The following is a 23,673-nucleotide window of genomic DNA, read 5'->3' as shown; positions in this document are numbered from 1 at the left end:
ATGGCTGGACTTTTTCCAGACAGACCTCATATACTATGACTTCGAGACAGGAACAGTAAGACCAAGTACACAAAACACTCAAGAAGATGCGTCTCAGTTCTGCAGAGTCATCCCACAACTGCCAACCCATTACTTACATGAGGAAAATATTTTATGAATGATGCTTAAAAGTTTTCCTGAATTACTAAAGAGTCTACAGAAAAAAACTGGCCTATAATCTCGCCAAATAACTTGCTAACTTTAAAAATATATGTAAGTTAACGTACATGGTGAGTGTGGAAGGGTAGGAAATGAAAAAGGAAAGGCGTCCTTTCGGTGGCCCAACCCTCACCCCGCAGTCCCTCTGTGGCAGTTTTAATACCTGACTAACTTCCAGAACCCCCAGTCACCTCGCCCCATCGCATTAACCAATTTAACAAGAGTTTAAAACAAACGCAACCGTACAGGTAAACAAATCTTTTGGGAAAAGTTTATATAAACAAACATGACTCTCAGATTAATCACCACTGGGCATTGTCTACAGCACTGGTCCTCTCTGTTCACAAGGCTGCTCCAGAACCAATTATAATGCATTTGTATTTTTTTCATGTATAGATTTTTAGGGCATTGATTCCTAGGCCTTTCATGTGTATATCTGGTTTCCATTCCACCAAACAGGAAATTTCCAGAGGGCAGTATCTACTGTGTGTCCTTTCTTTAACCTGAAGAAGCACCCAGCTCCATACATGTTTACCTGACTGCTGACTGGGACTGGAATCAGATCCCACACGTAAACTGGAAGCTACTGGCCAAGCCCCTCCCCACCCATGGCTGCCTACAGGTAGAGAGCAGAAGGGAGAACATGCAAAGGGAAGCACTCACTGACCTGCCTGTTCCAAGGCGACCAGCATGGACTGTTCAATGAGGTCTCTCTCTATGAAGCTGCGGAAGTCTTCATTGTACACAGTGAGATCTGGAAGCTGGAAGGCACAGATGGGCATTTCCAGGGGGTGCTCACTGCTCCCCCCACCCCCACCATTGGAGGAGACATGGGACCGGGCCAGGGAAACAATGCTGGAGCTGGCGTGGGAGATGCCCCTAGACAGGCGTTTTTCTGCAATGAGAAATGGAGGCACCTTAGAATATACACAGCTCACTCAGAGAACTTTCCACTCAGGGAAAAACCATGAGTCTCCCTGGCTACCAAATACCACAACCCTCTTTCTCAAGCCAAATACAACTGGAGAAATACAGAAAGCGGTATTTTTGTGTACTCACGCTAACACCAAATATACATTCCTTTCTACCATTTTGGGAATTTTCCAGACTTCCTCTCCCCATGACTCTACTCTGTCTTTTTCCACTTTCATTTCCCAACATAACACTTGCATCCCTTCATCTGGCAACCTGGTCACTGTTTGGTGAGAGGAAGAGGGAATACGGGAAATGGGGCTGCATTTGGGTAGACTGACTCAAACAGTACCTCCAATCATTTTCAGGGTCTTGGAGAATATAGAAAAGGATTTCCATTATAGAAATTTAATGAAAAATCTTACACACTCAGGAACTTCCTTACCTACCATCAATAACATTTATTTACCTTATTAACTACTACTTTTCTTGATATTCCTATTTACCAGAAATGTGTAGGTATAGTCAATTCTTATTTAACACGCTACAGAGGAAGACAGTAATGTAGACAGTGCCTCAAGTTATTTATTTTGATTACAAGGCACTTACAATCCCCCAGCAGATACCCCACTGGGATAATTTGCTCAGTGTAGTATTACAATTCATTTGCATGGTATGGTTTGGGTTATATAAATATTATCAAAAGAGCTAAAAAATGTATTGGGTAGCAGTTCTTAAACCAGTGTTTACCAGAGGTGATGCACAAAGTCGAGATTTGTTTAAAAGTTATTTTTAAAAACAAAATTATTATAGAAGTTATTTTATAGTGATGTTATTTTCTTTCTTATGATTTTATTTATTTATTTTTAGAGAACAGGGGAGGAAGAGAAACATAGATGTGAGAGAGAAATACCAACTGAATGCCTTTTGTACATCCAGGGACTGACCCTGTAACCCAGGCATGTGTCCTGATTGGGAATTGAACTGGGGACCTTTCACTCTGTGGGATGATGCCACACTGACCCACAAGGTTCAGGGCTAGTGATGTTATTTTTTAAAACTCTTTTTTTAGGTATTTGAAAAGTACCACATGCCCATTGTGAAAATCAAATACTATCAAAAGGTACAAACGTTACAAAGAAATTTCCCTCTCATTCAAAATTCCTGATCCCTTCACCAGAGGCAAACTTTCATAGTCTTCTAGAAGTTTTTGTACACATAGAAGCGTATATAACTTTCAAAATCATTTTTAAAACTTAAACAGGAGCAAACTATATATTGCATCTTACTCTTCTCAATAAATTCTAGAGATTTTTCCAAAACATCACATGGAGTGCCACCTAATTCTTTCTAACAGCTGTAGAATATTCCACAATATAGATTTTTACAATTTATTTAACCACTCCTCTATTAATGGACATTACAAGTTGTTTTCAGTCCTGTCTGGTGTGGCTCAGTGGATTGAGTGCCAGCCTATGAACCAAAAGGTTGCCGGTTCGATTCCCAGTCAGGGCACATGCCTGAGTTGCAGGCCAGGTCCCCATCCAGGGGCGTACAAGAGGCAACCAATTGATGTATCTCTTGTATATTGATGTTTCTCTCTCTCTTTCTCCTTCCCTTCCCCTCTCTCTAAAAATAAATAAATAAAACCTTTCAAAAAAAGTAGTTTTCAAGCTTTAACTTTCAAGCTTTACATGTGTCTATTTATATATGTATGTATTTATTTAAAGGATATGGAGATATATGCGCACGTAAACACAAGATAAATTCCTATAAATGAAACCGCTGAGTCAGGGGGATATACGCATTTCTAAATTTTGGTAGTGACAATATTAGCAGAATGGTCTCCAAAGAAGTAGATGGTGGTGACCCTTTGAATTCTATTTTTAGGTGTCCCTTATCTCAACAGTTAGATTGTATCCCCCTTTCTCCATTTTTTCACAGCATCTGAAGAAGGCGTTTACACTGGATAACACTCCAAATGCAGAGTGACAGTGAGGGGCTCCAGGACCTGGACAGCCTGGCCACCTCTGACCATCTGACTGGGGACAAGGGGAAGAAAAGGAACATCTCCAAAGGGTCACTAAACTCTGGCTCCATTTAACAGCCCTGCCCTTCCTTTCTACTCTGTACACAGAAACACCCCTCAGTCACTCCAGTACCTTGAACGATGTCATCCTGCCGCTGCAGGGGAGGTCGGGGAGGGCGAGCAGACTCTCTATCAGAAAACCCCTTTTCTGGGGTCCTGGAGGTACCGCTGCCTTCACTAAAGGGTTGGGGCAGGCTCCCGGCATGGACCTGACGTAGCTGTTCAAAATCACTGAGGGCAGCGCTCACATCCCAATTCTTTCCTGTCAGGAGACACAGCAAACAGTGAATTGAGCACTCAGAGCACAGGGAAACTGAGGGAAGACACTCAATGATCAGTCTGCCTATCCCATCAGAATCAGCAGGCATGTACTCACACACACTTCGATCCCTCTCCTTTCCTTACTCAGCTTTAACTTCCTAACACTTCTATCTGAAACATCACAATTTCTTTACTTATTGTCAATATCCTAAGTAAGCTCCGTGAGCATAGAAATTTTGTCTCTCTGTACTGGAAGGGCCCTTGAGAGACCTAGAAACCTCATTTTACATGTAAAGGATATGAAGCTTACTGAAGTAGGGTGACTTGCCTAAAGTCACAGCTACCCTGTACCAGGCCCAGCAGGAGTCAAGACGAGGTCCCCTAATCCTGAGATCCAGAGGGTTATTTACCCAGATGTCCTTTAGGATGTCCTAAGCCACCTGAAATTGTACATAAAGTTATAGTTACGTGCATCTTTCTGAAGAAAGAGCAACTAGCTGTCATTAGATTGTCAAAGGGAATTAACCTCTCCAAACTGAAGAATCACTGCTCTCCTGAAGACCCTAAAAGATAGATCTGCCATATGGTTTTTCCTGTTGCTTTCTCCAGTTAAATTATTCAATAAATAACATGCTGCACAATTGTTCACTCTTTCTCCTGTTCTATTCCATCTGCTACCACCTTAACATAATTCCTATTGCCTAGTGTCCCACCTCCAATCCACTCTAAGGAATTCCATGAGACTACTCTTTCTAAAGCACAGTTCTGATCATTTTGATGTCCTAATCAAAGTCTTTACTGTCTTACCACTGTCTATGGAACAAAGCCTAGGCTCTTGTATGTGACATTCACGGCTTCCTATGACCTGGTTTACTCTTCTTTTTCTATTTTTTTAAGAATTTATTCATTTATTTTTAGACAGAGAGGAAGGGAGAAAGAGAGGGAGAGAAACATCAATGTGTTGTTGTCTCTCACATGCCCCACACAGGGAAGCCTGGCCCGCAACCCAGGCATGTGCCCTGTCTGGGAATCGAACCTGTGACCCTTTGGTTTGCAGGCCAGCACTCAACCCACTGAGCCATGCAAGCCAGGGCCCTGGTTTACTTTTCTAGTCTTTTTTGCTATACTTCAATTTCCCTGGCTATGAAAGTGGAGGCGATATTAGGTTGTTACCAAGATTAAGTGAACTGAAAGCACTTGGAACAATGTTTGGTACACAGAAAGCATTATCCATGTGCATAATCATGTTGCTGTTATGTTTCTTATTATTATAGTTCTCCAGTTAACTGTATTAATCATCCATGTCTGCTGAATTTACTTCTGAACCATTACACTCATCATTTGTCCCAACTCCCTCTGCTCAGTCTGCTTCAGTCATACCGGCCTCTTTGCTCTTCCTAGAACATGCTAAAGACTGTGCCCACCTACGGCCTTTCCGCTAACTCTTCCCGCTGCTCCTTCCCCAATATATCCACACAGGTGACTCCTCAGCCCCTTCAGGTACTTGCTCTAACATCACATTCTTAGTAAGGCCTACCCTGACCACCCAATTAAAATCACAGCCTCATCATTCCCCTATTTTCCATAATACCTTATAAAACAGTTTACTTGGTTATCATGTTTGTTGTCTATTGACTATCTTTCCCACTAAAAGGGCAGAGGTTTTTGTTTGTTTTGTTCAAGTATCTAGAACCTGGCACATAGTAGCTACTCAATAAATATTTTTTGAAAAACAGAGAACTTCTGTCCTGAATGAATGAATGAATGAATGACATCTGTCTTGAGCACTAGATCTGATCTCCAGCTGTCTGCTGAACTCCTTAAAATCAGGGCCTCCTAAACAATCAACACGTCCAAAGCTGAAAGTCCATCATCTTCCCTCCCAAAACTCACTTGTTTTCCTCCTCCCCCATTCTCTCAGTCAGCAATGGCATCGGTCCCTCCAACCCAGAAACATCAGTCCTCTCCAGCTCCACACTCGTCCTCAGATGCCACTCTTCCTCTTCCCTCACTGTCCAGTCAGTCTTCAGGGCTGTCTGTCTGTCCTTCACACAGCTCTCAAATCTCTCCTTGCTCAAGTCCTGATAATCTTCACCTGGTCTTTGGTCTTTTGGGAGGGGCTCTCTAGTCTCTCCTAATCTATCTCCTATCTTATTTATTCTTTTTTTCCTCCAATTCGTTCTTTATATTATAACCAGGGTTAACTTTTAAAGGAAAAAGAGACAGAAAGAGACAGAGAGAAAATGACAATCAGGCCCTTTGATTCCACTTCTAAATTGTATCTTAAACCCATCCACCCCTCACTCTACTGCTACCGTTGTAGTTCAAGTTACCATCCTCTCTCACCTAAACTACTGCAATATTCTTAACTGATTGTACCACTTCTCCTCTGGCCACCTTCCAATCCATTCCATACCTTTCAACTAGTACACTGTTAAAAACTCAAATCCAATCATGTCACTCCCCTGGTTGAAATCCTTCACCAGCTTCCCACAGAAGAAAGAAACTCTAGCTCCTTGCCATGGCCTACAAAGGCGCCCACCACATTCTGTTTCCTGCCTATCTGACCAGCTTCCTACCTTCTTACACCAGTCTTCCTACCTCATTCACTCTTGGTTTTCTTCATGTGCCAAACTCTCCTTCTCTTTGGGGTCCCTGTATAAGCTAATTCTTTTAATAAGCAAGCATTCTCTTCCACATTCCTTTGTCTTCCTACTCCTACACATCCTTCAGGGTTCAGTTCAAATGCCACTTCCTCAGGAAGGCCTTTCTGCACTCTAGCTAATTTTGGTTTCTCTCTTGAACTTCCATAGCATTTCTTTCATAGCATGAGTGTGTGTGCACTTGGGTATGGGGGGTGTGTGCGAGAGAGAGACAGAAAGAGAGAAAGAGAACACACAAGCATTAATTTGTAATAGAATTGTTAAGAGCCAGACTCTGAAACCAGACTACCTAGGTTCAAATCCTACTTAACTCTCTGAACCTCAGGTTTAAAATTATAATACTGGAAATTTAAACCCCGATCTTCTGTTCCCAAACCAAGGCTCCACTCATAAGCAGCTAAGCAAATGTCAAATGGTGACACCTTTCTCACAATCTAAAAAATTACCCATTTATACTATGAACTTGCCCCTTCCCCTACAGGCTTATCTATTCGCATCATTATATATTTTCATCATCAAAAAGCCTCTGTTAGTAATGATGCCAAACAAAGAATTCCACACTGCATAATTCCAAGCCTTAAGGTCCTTAAGACCTAAAACATTCACAATGACATGTATATACAGATATAAGTAAACAAATGGAGCAAAACTAACTCACTCTAAACAGAATTACCCATATAAAGTAGGAAAGGAAAAAAACAAAACCTGAATGATCCCAAATATGAAAATCCAAAAACCATTTAAAGTGGAACCTTGGTTCTTGAGCTTAATTCGTTCTGGAAAACTATTCAAGAAGCAATCTGTTTGAAAACCAAGTCTCCTTTGTCTGTCGCCTGAGACACGTGACTAACATAGACATCAGCATGAAAGGATTCTGGGGTAGAGAAGTGAGACCTGAGGTTTTGTTAGAAAACCAAAACATTTTTTCCATGAACAACTTGGTTGAGAACCAAGACATTCAAAAACCAAAGTTTGACTGTTTAAAGATGTCTTAAAGATCTAGAGTTATGCTTTCAGTGAACTAATGTAAAATTTCACTTGTTATTACCTGAGTATTAAATTGGCAGTGCAGAAAGCTACCCTAAAAAAAAATTCAAGGCAAAAGGATGATTTTGCATTTTAAATTTATGGTGAGTCACACACAGAGTAGATTGTTAGAAGTAATTTAAATGTAAGGCCTACCATACACAAAATGTCTTTCTGATCACCTTAAATTTCCCAAATCATCTTAATAAATACCACATTTTACTTTCTTCTCATTCTCCCCCAGTGACCTCTTACCTTCTAGGAGGTCTCGGGCCAGCCCTGGCTCAGCTCCTGTGGAACGAACAAAGTCCGACAGGACAGCATCCATGTCCAGGGTCATGAGATCATTAAGTACCTCCAGGCAGTGGATGTAAGGAGGACATCGATCAAAATTCAGGCCTCCACCTGAGGAAGAAATAAACACGTAAGACTCAAATGGTTTCTCTCAAATGGTTTCGGCACTGGAATGGAATGATCACGGCCCAATTGCCGCAGCTTCCTAACCAAATGCAGAAATTGACCATCCCAGCTCATTTATTTCAGTTGAATTTATTATGAAGAGTAACAATGAGTTTCCTAATTCCTCATTAATATTTTTTGACTAATACATTAACCACAAAACCACAATACCACTCCAAACAATGCTCTTCCTCCACCTTTCTAGAGTATTACATTTCTACCCATCAATTTGCTCACCCAAACTAATCCAGACTGCCACCCTGAAGAAGTCCCCACCCACATTCTTCTCTAACAGAGCACCTTGTTCATTTCCTTCCTGGTACTTTACTATGACCCAAAATCATTGTGATCAGTTACTATACAGTCTCCTCCTCTAATATGTAAGTTTTCTTGAAAGTAAAGAGCTTGTGCGTCCTGTTCCCTAATGTGTCCCCAGCATGTATCACTTGGCACTTGGCACAGTGCTTGGCACACAGGCCCTCAGGAAATATTTGCTGAGTGAATGAATAAAAGAATGAATGAATACTATACACTAAATAATTGAGTTACCACTCTTCTGATGCTAGTGAGGAAATGGGAGGAGCAATATGATCACTAGAACAGCTCAAAAGAAAAACTATAAACTGTTTGCAAAGCAGAGTAGAGATCCCAAAGGGCCATAACAAAAGTCAATCTTTGTCCACTAACTCCACAAGACTGCCAAATAAGTTCACCTGAAAAAGATCTCTTCTTTCAGACTTGACTTTGGCAGAATCTCTGTCCCTGACTGACAGCCTGGCACCAATCCACATTCCTCTGAAGAATCCACATTCCTCTGAAGTTAGCAGTCCCAGCTGAGGAAGCAATCAATAATGGAGTGAGGAACAACCGCTAGCCAAATTCTGCCATGTCAGGCAGGTTGTTTGCAGTTCTCTGGGGAAGAGGATTTGTTCATCAAGTCACCAGGAGCACACACACCTGCCCCACCATATCCACCAATCCCCTGCCTTTTGGGGAAGGCAAAAGTAGCATTCTCAAAGGTAACAGGTGACTCAGGTGACAGTCTCTCCAACCCCAGGACCCAGCTTGTTTAGTGATGTCATCAGATCCTGATTTTCCGCATGCCTTAAATATAAAGGCAATCATTTGTGGGTTATAAACCCAGTAGAGGTCACTAACTTGGTAACACTGATTTTTTATAGGAGAGAGAGAGATGGCAAAATAAAAAGTATTCTCTCTTGTACTGTGTTGCAGTAGTACAAGAGATCTTGAGTGCCGGGACATGTTTTAGTTACGTTTGTAGATGCTAGCAAAGCATCTACAATATTGTAGGCAGTCAATCAACACCTGAAGAATGAATGAGCCTCCACATCAGTCACCACCGAACCAATCAATCTGAGGCTTAATTTAGCAGATCAAAAGTTCCAGGATACTTCATACTTCACATCACTCCTCTATTTCTAAGGGCCTCCCCTGGTCCCAGCCATCTCTCCGAGTTTTAGAATATCTCCTTTCTAAAAAGACATCAGCTGTACTGTCACTGCTTCCACCATCCTCATGTCCTATGATTTGTACCAACACCTCCATGTATTAGCCGGTGACTCTTGTCGAATTACTCACAGGGTTTCAGCTGCCTCTTGTATACCCCAGACTTGAATTCTATGACTTCTAAGATCCTTTCCAGATTTAAAAAATGAACTTCTTAGGTTCAATACAGCCTCATAAACTGTGGTCCTTATATTCTCTTTTGGTCTACACATTATCAATATCTAATTTAGTTCCATTTCAATATCACAACTGTCACAAAAGGCTACCAATTCACAAACTACTTTTTCCCTAAGATACCTAAACTTCAACATGTTATAAATCAGTTCCTTACATTCAATACTTGAGAAACAAATTCCTTCACAATTCATAGATGAGTGAGTGTCTTCTCCCTCCCCCAATACAGACAAGAATTCCTTCTCTGGGCCCACTTCAGTCACTGTTTTAGATCACAGGACAAAGGAGTGGCCCAAATAACTCAGATGCATGAATAATCCCAAACCAAGCGCATGCTTAAAAATGATTTCAATCTTCTAAAAAAAAAAACATGCGAAGGAACTTAGTAAAGCCTCTTTAATAACCTTCTGAGAGAATGAGGGAAATATACACTAAGCACACAAATAGCAATCAGCAAAAAAGAGCTCAGTGGGAGAGAAAAGAGTTGATTAAGCCACAGGCATGTAGGTAATTTCCCAGACAGACACAGGCTTCTGAGTGAGAGAAGCCAATGAATACCATCAAGTCTAGGCATCATAGATCTCATGTGCCAACACAGGAGGCCATTCTTTCCAAAAATATTTTCTTTAAAGATTTTATTTACTTACTTTTAGAGAGAGGAAGAAAGGCAGAAAGAAATGCAGAGAAACATCAGTGTGTGGTTGCCTCTCACACACCCCAAACCAGGGACCTGGCCCACAACCCAGGCATGTGCCCTGACTGGGAATCAAACCGGTGACCCCCTGGTTTGCAGGCTGGCACTCAATCCACTGAGCCACACCAGCCAGGGCTCCAAAAATATTTTTAAAAAATATTTTAGAGGTCCAACATTATCTAGCATGACTTGCTCAAAAATTCAAAGCACTGCCCTGGCCAACATGGCTCAGTTGGTTGGGCATCATCCCACAAACCAAAAGGTCTAGGATTTGAACCAGGTCAGGGCACACGCCTGGGTTGCGGGTTTGGTATCTGGTCAGGGCACGTAGGAAAGGCAAGCAATCGATGTCCCTCTCTCACACTGATGTTTCTCTCTCTCTCTCCCCGACTCCCTTCTCCTCTCCCTTAAAAAAAAAGAAAAAGCACAACACCGTACTTCTTGGCAACACATTTTATAGTTGATGTCTCCAGGTGCATGCCATGGACTCCACCCTAACCCCACTCATCAGGTGAGGACAGCTGCTTTTGTTACATCACCACCAACACCTGGCTGCAGCGTCTCAAATTCCAAACGGGAATATCCACGGCAATGACTAAGATTCACAGTCTGTGGCTCTGCCTCAGCACACAGGAAGGAAAGGAAGAAAACAAAATGCTGGCTTTCAAACTTTCCAATGAAACAGAAGCAGCACTCAAATAGCTGTTGACTGAATGGTATTCAGACAAATCTCAGTTGGAGTCAAAGTCCTCCAATCTTCCAACTGGAAGACACTCCAGCTTCAGCAATTATTCAATCCAATGTCTCCTCCACGCAAGAAGCCTTCTATTAGGTCTGGCAGATCAATCATCCAGTCTCCACATGAATACAAGCTTTGATGGAGAGCTCATTCCCCTGCCAGGATGTCCATTTTATTGTTAGACAGCTCTAATTGTTAGAAAATGCTTTTCTAAACGAAACCACCAGCCCTCCCCCACCTATAATTTTCACATAATGGCCCTTGTTCTGTTCTCCAGAACAATAAAATCTACTCCCGGGATGATGAAATTGTCATGGAAACGATTAAATTAAGCATTTCTTTACAGAAAATTGTATTGTCGATCAACACTGCAATGTCATGGGCCAGCCAGTGTAGCCTTTATTTTTAAAAATCCTTCCTTACAGATCAGCACTTGCTTTTACCTGTATTCATTCATAATTGTTTATGCTGACTCTATAGTAGACATTCAACATGTGGGATAAATGAAATCGGGTACCTTGTTCCAAATTCACTGCTGCTATCTTTGCCTCTCATTCCTACGTTTACTTACATGCTCTCCTGAACTGATGCCAACAATCGAGGATAAAAAACAAGTTAATATTAAGCACGTTCAAAAACACTGTCCTATTCATTAATGACAAACCTCCTGCAGCAGGCCTATCATTCCCAGTGTTCAGACAGAGAAAAAAAGCTTGAAGAGTCAGGCGGGTTGCTGGAAGTCTGCACACATGCTCCACCACACTGCCTCCCAAGGGACGAGGGCTTTACTAGAGAATCAGTGTGATTCCCAGAACCACACTGACTTTCTTACCCATTTAATTCATTCACCAACAGGAAAGGGCTGTGCCTCTCTCTCATATTTATTATAGACCTAGGCACCCACCTTGTATTCCCCTCATTTCAAATCCTACCATTTTTCTCAGCAATTTCAACACCCACCTAAACAATCCATCCAACGTTTCTGCCTTAGAGCTTCATAATCTCATCAAATGCAAAGACTTCCATCTCTACTCCAACAACTCGGTCCTGGATCCTGCCATCTCCTGAAACCGCTCCACCTCTAAATCTTCAACTCTCAATATCTTACTCTGGCTACAACCTCGTCCCCTTCCAGCCTTTCCTCTCCACTACTGAACCTGCTCTCTCACCTCAAGGCTTCCTCATCTCAGGCCATCCAAGTCCTTAGCCATTTTATTCGTTAATTCGACAAAGAATTTATGGAGCGCCCACTAGGTGCTAGGCATTTATGGTCAGGATTAGGAACACAACAGTGGATGATGAACAACCTCCATCCTCACAAAGCTTCCAGTATGGAAAAAGAGAACCAGAAAATTTCACAATTGTAATTTACTAAAGAAATGGTGAGGAGAGGTGATATCTCCTATAGGGAGGCAAGAAAAGCTTTCTCAAGGAAGTGATACTACATCAAGAATTTAAACATGAATAGAAACTGGAGAAACAAATTGAAAAAGAAAGAATGCCCTGAGCAGAAGAAACGTGCACACCTGAGGCAGGAAGGAACGGAGAGGTAAGAATGGTGCAAGGTGAGGAGGGAGAAAGGGCCCAGCAGGCCCTGTTGAAGGTGGAGACCTGATCCCCAGGCACACGGAACCAGGGAGTGCATAAACAAATAGAACAACAAACCAACAATTCTTTGTCTCTTTCCCTCTCTCTCTCTCCTGCCCCCTCTCTCTAAAAATCAATAAACTAAAACATTTTTTAAAAGATTTTATCCTAAAAGTATTAAGAAGCCACTGAAGGATTATTAGCAGAAACAGGACGTAATTAGACTTGAATTATTACAAAATCATCAAACTTGCAGTGAGAAAAATAGTACGGAGGGAGCGCAAGAGGATTTAGGGAGAAGTGACTGGAATATTATTACAAAAGAGATGATGGTAAGCTGGCCTGGGTATAATAGCAGTGAAGACGGAGAAAAATGAATAGATTCCACTGTGTCCTTTCTTGCCTAACTGAATGTGAATCCAATGATTGATCACATATTTTCCTGTAAGAACCTAGTCCTTATCCTACTGTTTCATCTGCCCAATAAAGACAGATCCCACATTCAACTTCTCTGCTACTGAATGGGGCTATTGAGCAGAACAAGATCACATAACCTTGCAGAGAAACACAACTACAGACAGATGGTACCGAGTCTCATTCCCGCCAGTGAGGCACTGCTCTCTGTTGACTTTGGTGCCTCAACCAAACCTGTAGTACTACCCCCTACCTTCACCGTTGTCCTCGAGCCTCTTACTTGTCATTTCTCTTACTCCTGTCGGATGACCCTGCCTCCAACTTCACAGAAAAAAATTACAAAACAAAGCAAGAAAGTTCCTTCGGGTTTCTTCCCCTGCCCCTACCTGCTGGCTGGCTCCTCTTCCCTGCAGAACTCACCAAAATATTCACTGATGCTATTTTCTCACCGTGTATTCAGTCCTCAACCTACCAAAATAGCCTTCTAGTGAAAGAGAATGAAGATTCCTCAAAAAATTAAAAATAGGACTACCATATGACCCAGCAATTCCACTCTTGAATATTTATCCAAAGAAATCCAAAACACTAATTCAAAAAGATATATGCACCCTATGTCACTGCAGCATTATTTACAATAGACAGGATATGGAAGCAACCTATCTGCCCATCAATAGATGAATGGATAAAGAAAATGTAGTACATATACATAATGGAATACTACTGGGCCACAAAAAAGAATGAAATCTTGCCATGTGTCACAACATGGATGGGTGGGCCTACAGGATATCAAGCTAAGTGAACTAAGTCAGAGAAAGATAAATACCATATAAATTCACTTATATATGAATCTAAAAACCAAAATATACAAACAAAGATACAGAGAGCAAGTTGATGATGGTCACCAGATAGGCAGGGGGTTAGAAGATGGGTGAAAAATGTGGAAGAATTAAGTACAAAATGTGAGTCATAAAAAACAGTCACAAGGATGTGAAGTACAGCATGAATAGTTGATGATATTGTATAACTATATGATGCCAGATGGGTACTACACTTATCGGGGTGACTAATTCATAAGGTATATATGTGTCTCATCACTATGTTGTGCCCCTAAAACTAATACAATATTGTATGTCAACTGTAACAGAAAAATAAATTTTAAAAATTATTTTAGAGAGAATGGTACTGACCTAGATAAGGTCGTCACGGTCCTCTGCACTGCTTATCTGAAGTGATCTCTCTGTACCATTTGATACCTACTGACCACTCTTCCTGCCTCTCTGGCTCTGCATCTTGGCCACGTTTGTGGCTCCTCTTCCTGTGCGCTGTCACCAAAGGCAGTGAGTGCACCCACAGTTCTAACCTCAGGCCTTCCATCTTCTCACTTCACATCACCCCCGTGAGAAGCTTCACACATGCCCCCGAGCACCTGCACGCTGAGGACTCTAACTGTATTTGGAGTAAAGCCCCAAACTCTCTACAGCTCACGTGGGAATCCCACACGCACTTCACCATCAGCGTATAAAAACAGGAGCTCCCTCTCATCTCTGTCCCCCACCCTTTCACACCACTTCTCTCCGGCACTGCCTCTTCTAGCAAATGGTACCATCACCACTCACCCAAATCACAAGGCTGGGAGGCACCTGACCTGCTCTCTTGTCTTACGTTCGCTCACAAACAGTCTTGTAGCAAGTTTTACCATTTTACCTTTAAAATTTCTCAAATCCATCTGGCACCTTCCACTTGCTACATCTTTTATGTTCTCTCAGGTTTTCATAATCTGACTCCCAAGAAATAGTTTCCATTAGCTATTTCTCCCTCTGTCCAGTTGTTATTCACAGTGGTAGCTTGTGCAGACTGATCCATCTAAAATGCAAATATCCCACTGCTCCAAATTCTTCAATGGATCCCCACTGACTCCAGTTTAAGATCCCAATTCCTATACACGATAAATAAGGTCCTTCACGATCAGATGGCTCTACCTAACTCTCCACCTTGTTTACTTCTCATCATTCCCCTTCTTGTACTCTAGTTCCCAAGTACACGATGTGCTTCAAATTTCAGTTCCTTAGCACATGCTGTTCCCTCTGCCTGGAATGGCATCCTGGTCTTGCACATGAATTCTTACCTCTTCTTTAAAACTAACTTGAGTACTACCTCATTTGCAGAACCTTCTCTGGCCTCCCAAGTTAAACTGCCCACCTCCTCATTGGTGCTACACCTTGTACTCTGCCTCCATCATATTATTTACCACACTGCACAGTATTTGTGTTTATTTACAGGTTCGTCTTCCCACTATAGCATGAGCAATGTGAGGGCGGGAATCTTGTCTTTGTTCATCCTGTATCCCTAGCATCCAAGTACATACCAGGTACTCAGTTTCCGTTCAGATGAGCTGAACTGGAGTTGTACTAGTACCCCACTACACACAGACACACCCACGGTATCTGCTGATAACTGGATAATCAACATTGTAAGCAAGTGAGTCTAAAACAGTGGCTCATCTCACAGACATTTGCTTAAGATTGTTACATGACCTTATTTGCAATCGATTTCTCTTCCTAAATATTGTTTAACTCAGACTAATATTAAAATAAGTCTGCATGCTCCAGTACCCAACTATGAAGTAACAGAGAAAAGTGACCCCAAATTGAATACCAACTGTAAATACCAGAGCTATGTTAACAGAGCCTGAGAAACTACTGACCTCACAACCTCTTATGTACAACATCCCCCAAGGCGTCCGCATTCTCCCACTATGCCCACTCTCCTGGTTCCACTGATGCCTTAAGCTGTGTCTGAGTCCTCTCCAACTCCTCCTGAAACTCACTGGAAAACCACATCATTCAAGACTGTGAAGAATTTTCAAAGGTCAGAGACTCCTCCATGTCTATGATGTCAGTCCAGAGGAATCCAGACAGGGAGAAAGACGAGGGACAAAAACTCTTAGAAATTTCACACAATTCTTGATTAGGTGGGAGGGAGAGACAAAAGACTGTCTTGGCAGATTGTTTTTCGTTAATATGGGTTCTTCCAAGTGAAAGAAACAAAATACAATCTTTTTAGAATAAAGAAAATCCGACTAAATTCCATACTTAAAGAGACCTATGTATCACTAAATGTTACAATACAGGGATAATAACACGAGTCTAAATGAAAGAAATGAAAAGTAGTATGTGTTAAAGCTTTAGGCATTATTTTATTTAAACTTCCAAGCAACTCTAAGAGGTTTGTTTGTCCTGTTAGCCCCACATTACAGATGAAGACACGAGGGCTCACCAAGGCTAGGCAACCTACCCAAGGTCACAGAGGTGAAAAGCGGTAGGACGAGGACTTTCACGAACCCAGCCCAACTCCCGAGAACAGACTCTTGCACCACACCACACATAGTCCAGGGAGGTGGCCTGAGAAAGCAGGGCAGTCCACCCATGTGGAAACCCACTCTCACTGCTTCAGCCCCTCTCAGCTCACGCCGAAGAGGAGGTTTGGCTCTGGGTTTAGAATAATCTAGGTTCAAATCTCCAGTCCACTACCAAAGGCTGAGCAATCATGGATAAGTAACATAGCTGCTTTGTGCTTCCATATCTTCATGTATAAAATGGGGAAAATATCCGCATTTCAGGCTTCCTGTTAGGATTTAAATGACTTAAATACATAAAGCCTCTGTGACAGTGCACGGCACACAGTAAGTCCTCAAAAAGTGTCAGTTGCCTTCTTTCTACCTCACTCTTTCCCACACACGCTGCTTCAGTCCACCGGTACCCAACGCAGCCCCCTCCATCTTTCCCCCAAAAGCTCCCTCTATTCCTCAACTGTTTGTTCCCTCAAACAAACCCTCTAGTCCTACAACTGTTTCCAAGGCACAGTCTCAGCACAAACACACAGCACCCAGTCTCCATCATTCACATTCTGGTGTCTCTCGACAATTTGAGCCTTCATGAAAAATGTTGCAAAGGGGCTCTCCTAGTTGTACCTTCTGCCAGAAGGCCCCCAAAATAACAGCAAGAGAAAAATGTCTGTCCTCTCCTGGATGTACAGACACAGCTAAATAGCTCATTAATTCCCAAATCTCCAGGAACAGCAACTTCAACATCTTTTTACTGAAATCCTAATGTCTTAATCTCCCAGTCCTTCTTCCCCACCTTTACCCCTCACTACTCTACTCATTCCAGATTCAAAGATTTTATAATATTCTCTTAATCCCATACGTGGTGTCTATTTTTTGGACTGTCCCAAAGAAATGTTCACATCTCCTCCTACTCACCATGACGACACTGAGACGTTTCCTACCTCCACTACAGTGTATACTCAGGGCGTGTCTTCCACTTTCTCCCCCTAAATCAAACTTAAGAGAAAAAAATCCAACCCAATCATGTAATTTACCACTCCCCAAACAATGTGCTGGGGACTCAAGAGCTGGCCCCACGGCTTCATTTCTATCACTGTTACGTGTATGTGTCAGAACAGGATTTAACGTCTTTTTCCAAGGGTTTCTAGCTTTTGTTTGTTTTTTTAAATCAGGTCTACAGATAGCAAAACAAATCTCTAAACGACAAGTCCCTTTAACAGCCAAATGCCAATATAAAGATCATGGAGACGTTCCCAGAGAACTCCTTATGAACTAGCATCTGTTTTTTCAGTGCTACTGATAAAAGGCTCCTTAGATTGTAAGTTATTTGGGAAATTTAATAATTTGGAAGGCTTATACAATGGAAGCTGACCTTTGGAAAAATAAGGGCAGAGTCTCGCAGAGAAAGTCTGTTATTAGAATATTGGCACAACAACAGTGACTTAAATAAAAACAGCAATCATGTTAATGTTTATTTTTTTAGATCCAGACCAGTATGTCTGTTTGTCATACACAATGAATTCTTTGTTTTTCCATTCAGATAGGGCCAGGAATAGGCCAAAGTTTGGTTCTCAATAAATGCAACCTTTAAAAGAATAGTCTATAAAAACAAAAGTTCTACTGGAGCCCTTCAGGATTCTGATTACTGAACTTTTGACACAAGAAAAAAAAATAAATACTACAAATCAACAGAGGCTAATCCAATAGCGAAACACACTGTTTCTCTAGAATCAACCCTCAAACAGTCAGTAGATATCAACCTTCTCTCCTCTTTTCGATTCCTAATGACAGCGTATTTCACCATCAGTTATAGGACTTCCACTCAAGGGGAGGAAGTGGCAGAAAGAAAAGCACCCCAACTCACTCTTTCTCTTCAAGGAGGCTGTGGAGGCAGAGACACGGGTGTCTGTGAGACTCTGACAGGCCAGACCACCCCCCTCGAGGTCGAGGCCAGTGAAGCTGAAGTCCAAGGCAGGGAAGGCATCCTGCCTGACCAGCAGCATCAGATTTTTGCGGGCAAACAGCTGAAGGATGGATGCACTCTCAGACTGCAATATTCAGAAAGAGTCCACCCTGCACTTGGTGCTTCGTCTGCAGAGTGGCATCATCAAGCCCTCCCTCCGCCAGCTTGCCCAGGAGTATAACTGTGACACGATGATTTGTCCTAAGTGTCACGCCTGCCTGCATCCCTGTGCTGTCAAATGCAGCAGGAAGTAAGGCCACACCAACAACCTGCGCCCCAAGGACAAGGTTAAATGAGGCCTCTCCACCACCTCCTCAACCCACAGGGCAGCCTCCTGCCTGAACCCAATGGCCTTGGGACCTCAATAAAGTTTCCCTTTCACTGACTGGGAAATAAGGAAAAAGAAAAAAATCCAATTACTGTACTATTTGTAATTACTTATCCATAGGAAATAAATTCACTTTGTAAATCTCTTCCAGTAAATTAACTTCCTTCAGCACAAAACTAATAATGTTTTAAAGCCTCAATTTTTTAAAACTTGCCTTTTATAAAATTATATAATTCAGTTCAAAAAAAGATACTTATTATCACTATTATTATTTTTATTCTCCATCTGCAAGTTACATCTTTCCTGGCCATATCTAAACCTCATTGGAACTCCTACGGCCAATATGTAAAACACTCACTGGTACTTGCTGGTATCATCAAGTGCCTTGTGATATTAAGTTGGCCTTTCTCATACATCTTATCTCTCCAATCTGACTACCAGTCCTTCATTCGAAATGTACCAAACTGCATCCACCATGCACCAGACGCTGCCCTAGGGCCTGAGGATACAAGCAAAGACAAAAGCCACACTTCTACATTCAAGGCACTCCGGTCTGGAGAGAGAATTCTGAAAACATGTTATTAGTGTCCAATGGGGGAGAAACAGGTATAAGGAGCAACCAGTGTAGTTGGATGGGTTAGGGACGTTTCTCAAACTGGGTCTTTAGAATATGGAAAAGCTTACCAGGCTGGAGAAGATACATTCTAGATAGAATGAATTAAGGTCCTTGAGGTCGGTACCTTTTTTCACACTTCAAAGAGTTTTGAACAGGCCTAACAAACTGCTTGGCACATAGTAGATGTTTAACAAATATCTGTGGTTCTATATTATTTACACTAGTCTATATGTGTAGATAATTGAGAGCTAGTCTATACCTAAAACAGGGAAGTGAGTTATTTCCTGGTTTCAGATGTCATCATTCACTGCATAGAAAAGTATAATCAAGGTCTACATGAACAAATATATTTGTACAGCTGTCCACCAAGAGAATAGTTTCTGCTGTAAACAGTTTTTCTGCTGTAAATTTTTGTTTTTAAAGCACTTGAGAAAGTGTCTTCATTTAATAAAAATTTTCAAAATTAAGTACTCTGAGATTTTTAATCCTCTTTTTTTCTGATAGAAAACCTATACACAGAGAGAAGCTTACAAAGCTTAAATAATACCAGAAAACAAGGAGCCTGGCCCCAAGTCCTCTAAATCTGAACACAGGGTTCCTATCAGTTCTCCAGGGATGTGAAGCAAAATCAAATCAGTCTAGTCATGCAAACTCTACAGGCTAAAGAATTCTTTAATATTTTGCTTTTAAAAATACCATCCATGTTCATCCACACTGTCTACCAGCCACCACCATCCTCCCCACACCCTACCAACCCCACCCCGACACACGTATATTTCTCCCTCCAGGCTGGCATTAAGAAGCAGAAACTCTAACCCAGTTAGTACTCTGTCCTGAGTATCATTTGGGTCCCTTTCATTTATTTGTATAGGTTTGCCTTTTGTGGTAATAACGTTTCTTTTCAAGGCAACCAAGCCTCCTATATTTATGCACATAAAATTAGTTACAAGTACATAGCAGATCTGGCACCTCCTCCATTCTGCCTGGGAATACAGACCATTCACTTCCATTATTTACATAGTTTACACTTCACATTTGGGTTTTATGTGGAATAAGCCTGGCTGTGAGGTCACTCTGTTTTCCTTGGTTAGCACTTCCGAATTATAGATTTTGGAATTAGGACAAAAGAGATCATTTCAACCTCACACCCTCAAGTTACAGATGACAACACAGAACCAGGTGGGTAGGACTAAGCGACCTGCCCGCAGCCACAGAGCTCACCAGCGATACAACTGTGTAGAGGGCACAGTCTGCTGACTCCCATTCTGGCAATCTGGACTCGGCTCCACACACTCCGGTAACTCTCAATTCTCTGCGTGACCCACTTTGCGGGTCTATCTGTGAAAACTTCCCTTCCTCCTGCTGCCCAGCTAAATCTCTTACTTCTAAGAAAAAGATGACTATTTAGGAAATTTACTCACTTAACCAAACCATATGAAGAAAGGAAAATCATCTATAAAGCAAATCATGAAGGCATACTAAAAATCAAATCATTTTTGGTTTGCTCATCAGCTGTAAAGATACAAAATGGATTTTAACATACTGCTCTAGCACTGTAACTTGAAGCGCTGCAGCAAGAGGGTAATATAAAATTATGTTTGATATAGAGATAGATTTTTTCTTTTCCACTGATAGTTTGAAACGAATATTCTTGTCATATGCTTATTAAGAAAACACAGCAATAACTAAATTTGAACAAGATAAAACATAACATGAAAACTAAGAAAGAAATGAAACACAAACTTTTAACAAATTCTCCTGACCCAAAAGGGTAAAATGCCTGGAAGCGCCAAAGCAGTCACTTTCCGCACATTCACGCTTATTCACGTTTACTGGTAGGGGAGCTACGTTTCTTCTTCCTTTTCGGAAGGGCCACCATCAGCACAGTGGCACCCAGGTCACTGCCATTTTATCCTCCGGAAAACCTTAACTTCCTGACCCAATCATCCAATAAGCCCTCATTAAGGACCTACTGTGCACCAGGCAGTCTGCTAAGTGAAGGGTTACCAATCAATAAGTTATCAACCAATAAGTTATCATCCCGGCTTTCTGTAAGTTCATCCAATGGGTTGGTGCCAGAGAAAACCCCAAGATAGGTATCAGCTCACTTCCTTAATTCAACAAAGACCTACTGAGTGCCAGGTACCAGAGACAGAGGGGAAAAAAAGGAAATTTTAAAAAGTAAAAAGCCCTTTCAAAATTTACTGAACAATTTGCTCTTTTGAATTATTAAAATCCTATGTTCTTCTCCAAGAATGCCCATTACCAGAAGTTGACTGTTGAGGCCTTTGATGATAACACCATCATCAAAAATGATTTTCATGATGACCCCAATGATTTTGATGATGACCCCAAATACTGGGGTCAAAGACATTGTCTCCTTAATCTTACTGCCTAGGGAGGCCAGGCAGACACTGGCCTGGACTGATACTTTCTTTTTGTTATTTATTGCAAGATTCATATTATAGGAATGTGGTTGAATTCACCAACAAACTAGGATAAGTTGTTTCCTATACAGACAGAGACTACCAGGAGAATGCACTATAAGCCTCTAAGGTTAAACATCTGACAAATCCTGTTACACTTTGTCACCATACAGTGCGTCGAAGCAGTACAGGCAGCCCTTCCAGTGACATGGCACCAGGCCCAGTTTTCAGGGTGAAGGTCTCTGCTTGTCCTCCTCCCTTCCACAGAAAGTACAAAAGACATCAATTAGTGCGCAAGTCATTTGGCAAACATCCCATTTTCCTCCAAGTTGCTCTTCTTGAAATTAATCCAGGAAACCAATCCTTATGAGTCCTATCCCATTAATAGTTTTAATATTATTACTGATAGTGGTGGTGGTAGCTAATGCAAGCTTTGCAATTCACGAATACTTTTAAATACATTACGCCATTCACCCCAAAAAAAAAAAAAAAAAAGGAAAAGGGATAAGAAACATCATAGGCAACTATCTCAAATACCAAAAATTAAACTCAGTTTAACTGGAACCAAAATGCAAACACTGTCAATCCTACCAAAGGTCCAGTTATTTCTATAAAAAGCAGAGGACTGACTGTAGCAATGCAAAATAAAAAATTTCCCCTTAAATGTGGCTTTAAGTGCTTAGGCCTAAATGATTCAATTTGTAACTGTTAAGACCAAAGTCTCAGCAAGAATCTGATGCTATAAAACTTTGTTACCCCAACCCCTTTCCCAAATGCTTTATCCACAGTTTAAGGCTCAATAAATATTCTTTTGAAGAAGGAATACTTAACAATGAGGAAGCTGCCCAAGAAAGACAAACTGACAACACTTAGCATTCAAGTAGCTTTTTAAGATTTAACTAACATTGTGCACCAATAAAAAGTACCAAGCACCAGTTTAGACACAGCCACATAAATCCTCTCCTTAACCTCATGAGCCATGCCCAGATACTCCGAAATTGCCAAAAGTAAACTGACTGGATCCCCAACACTAAATAGTTCCAACATTTGCAACCCTGATCCCACCTAATTAATCCTGAGAACTCAGTTCCTGCTAGAACTCAGCTCCTTACATCTCACGAAATGAAGCATTTTTTCAATGCTTTCTACTAGGTAATAAATAAGGCTCACACACTCACAAAATCCTTGTGTCTATTTTTAAGCTCCTTACTCCGGAATAAACACCATTCACCCCAGATAGCACACTGTGATAATGGCATTAATCTAAAACAAGTACTCTCCTTGGATGACACTAGTTAAAGAATAAGCCTAGAATGCTAACAAAACTGAGTTTCAGCCGGGCAGAAGACACAGTCTTCCCAACCTTGAGGCCATTTCCCAATCCTCTGACTACAGAAAGCTTTCTCTATTTGAGTGAATTGCAGAAGGCAAATTTGACCCAAGGTTCATCAGAGAGAAGTCGCGGGGGGGGGGCATTTTCCAACTGGCATGACCACATTACAATGTTAACAATACATTACTCACAATTGTACTACAAGAAAGAACTTGCAAGTGGGCAAGGAACATTCAGGAAGCCAAGAAAAAAAACAAAACTCTCCCAGTCCTCAAAGCACAAACACATTCAAGTGCCAAAGCAGGTCACACTGTCCAGTGTATACCCAGGTATGAGTGGGTGAAGAGGGGTGGGAACGGGAGGGAAGAGAGGAACAGCATGACAAGGCAGGTGTGCTCCTCAGCACCAAGGCAGATTTCTTCCTCGGTTTCATCAAGAAGCTTTTTAACAAAGAAATACTGGGGGTCCCACCTATTTTCATCACTCGATGTATTTATATAGTCACAGAGAACCTGTGATACTCGGAAATGGCAGCATAACGTGATCCTGGTTGCAGACGTCCCCTTGGGAACCCATCAGATGTCTAAGGTTCCCCTTGGGAACCCAGCTGTCTAAGCGGTAGCTCTGTCACCTCTTGCTGTGTGAACCTGGGCAGGCTGTTCAACTTCTCCGTGCCTTAGCAGGAACCTCATCTCATATTCACTGTGGTATCCTCAGCACCTTAAACAGTCCTTAACTAGTTTGGATGAATTAATAAGTATTTCATTAACACAATAATAAATATTTTGGATGAATTAACCTATAAAAGGGTTTACAAATACCTACCTTATAGAATTATTGTAAGTGTTACATGAGATAATATATAAAGCATTTAGTATAACTCAGGGCAGGGTCTCACTATTAAATAGTAAAGTTTTC

General features: G+C 41.5%; 1 protein-coding gene and 1 pseudogene across 3 annotated transcripts in view; one reads left to right on the top strand and one right to left on the bottom strand.

The window, feature by feature from the left end:
* Positions 1-23,673, bottom strand: part of OTUD7B (OTU deubiquitinase 7B) — a 55,681-nt gene that overhangs the window by 18,009 nt on the left and 13,999 nt on the right. Inside the window, exons 2-5 of one of the 3 annotated variants that reach the window (XM_045861663.1) lie at positions 8,322-8,441; positions 7,405-7,554; positions 3,273-3,461; positions 866-1,093 (exon numbers count right to left, since the gene is read on the bottom strand). In XM_045861663.1, the coding sequence (XP_045717619.1) occupies positions 866-1,093; positions 3,273-3,461; positions 7,405-7,489 (502 nt within the window). In that variant the 5' untranslated portion in view covers positions 7,490-7,554; positions 8,322-8,441. Of the gene's footprint in view, positions 1-865; positions 1,094-3,272; positions 3,462-7,404; positions 7,555-8,321; positions 8,442-23,673 lie in introns of those variants that run through there. The other 2 variants (XM_045861662.1, XM_045861664.1) reach the window with 2 other exon arrangements.
* Positions 17,874-18,348, top strand: LOC123804617 (annotated as a pseudogene).

This window comes from Phyllostomus hastatus, unplaced genomic scaffold (genome assembly GCF_019186645.2).
Source record: "Phyllostomus hastatus isolate PE091 unplaced genomic scaffold, TTU_PhHast_1.1 phas_scaffold_216, whole genome shotgun sequence".
NCBI lineage: Eukaryota > Metazoa > Chordata > Mammalia > Chiroptera > Phyllostomidae > Phyllostomus > Phyllostomus hastatus.
The sequence above is the reverse complement of the archived record's forward strand: the minus strand, read 5'-3'. Positions and strand labels throughout refer to the sequence as shown.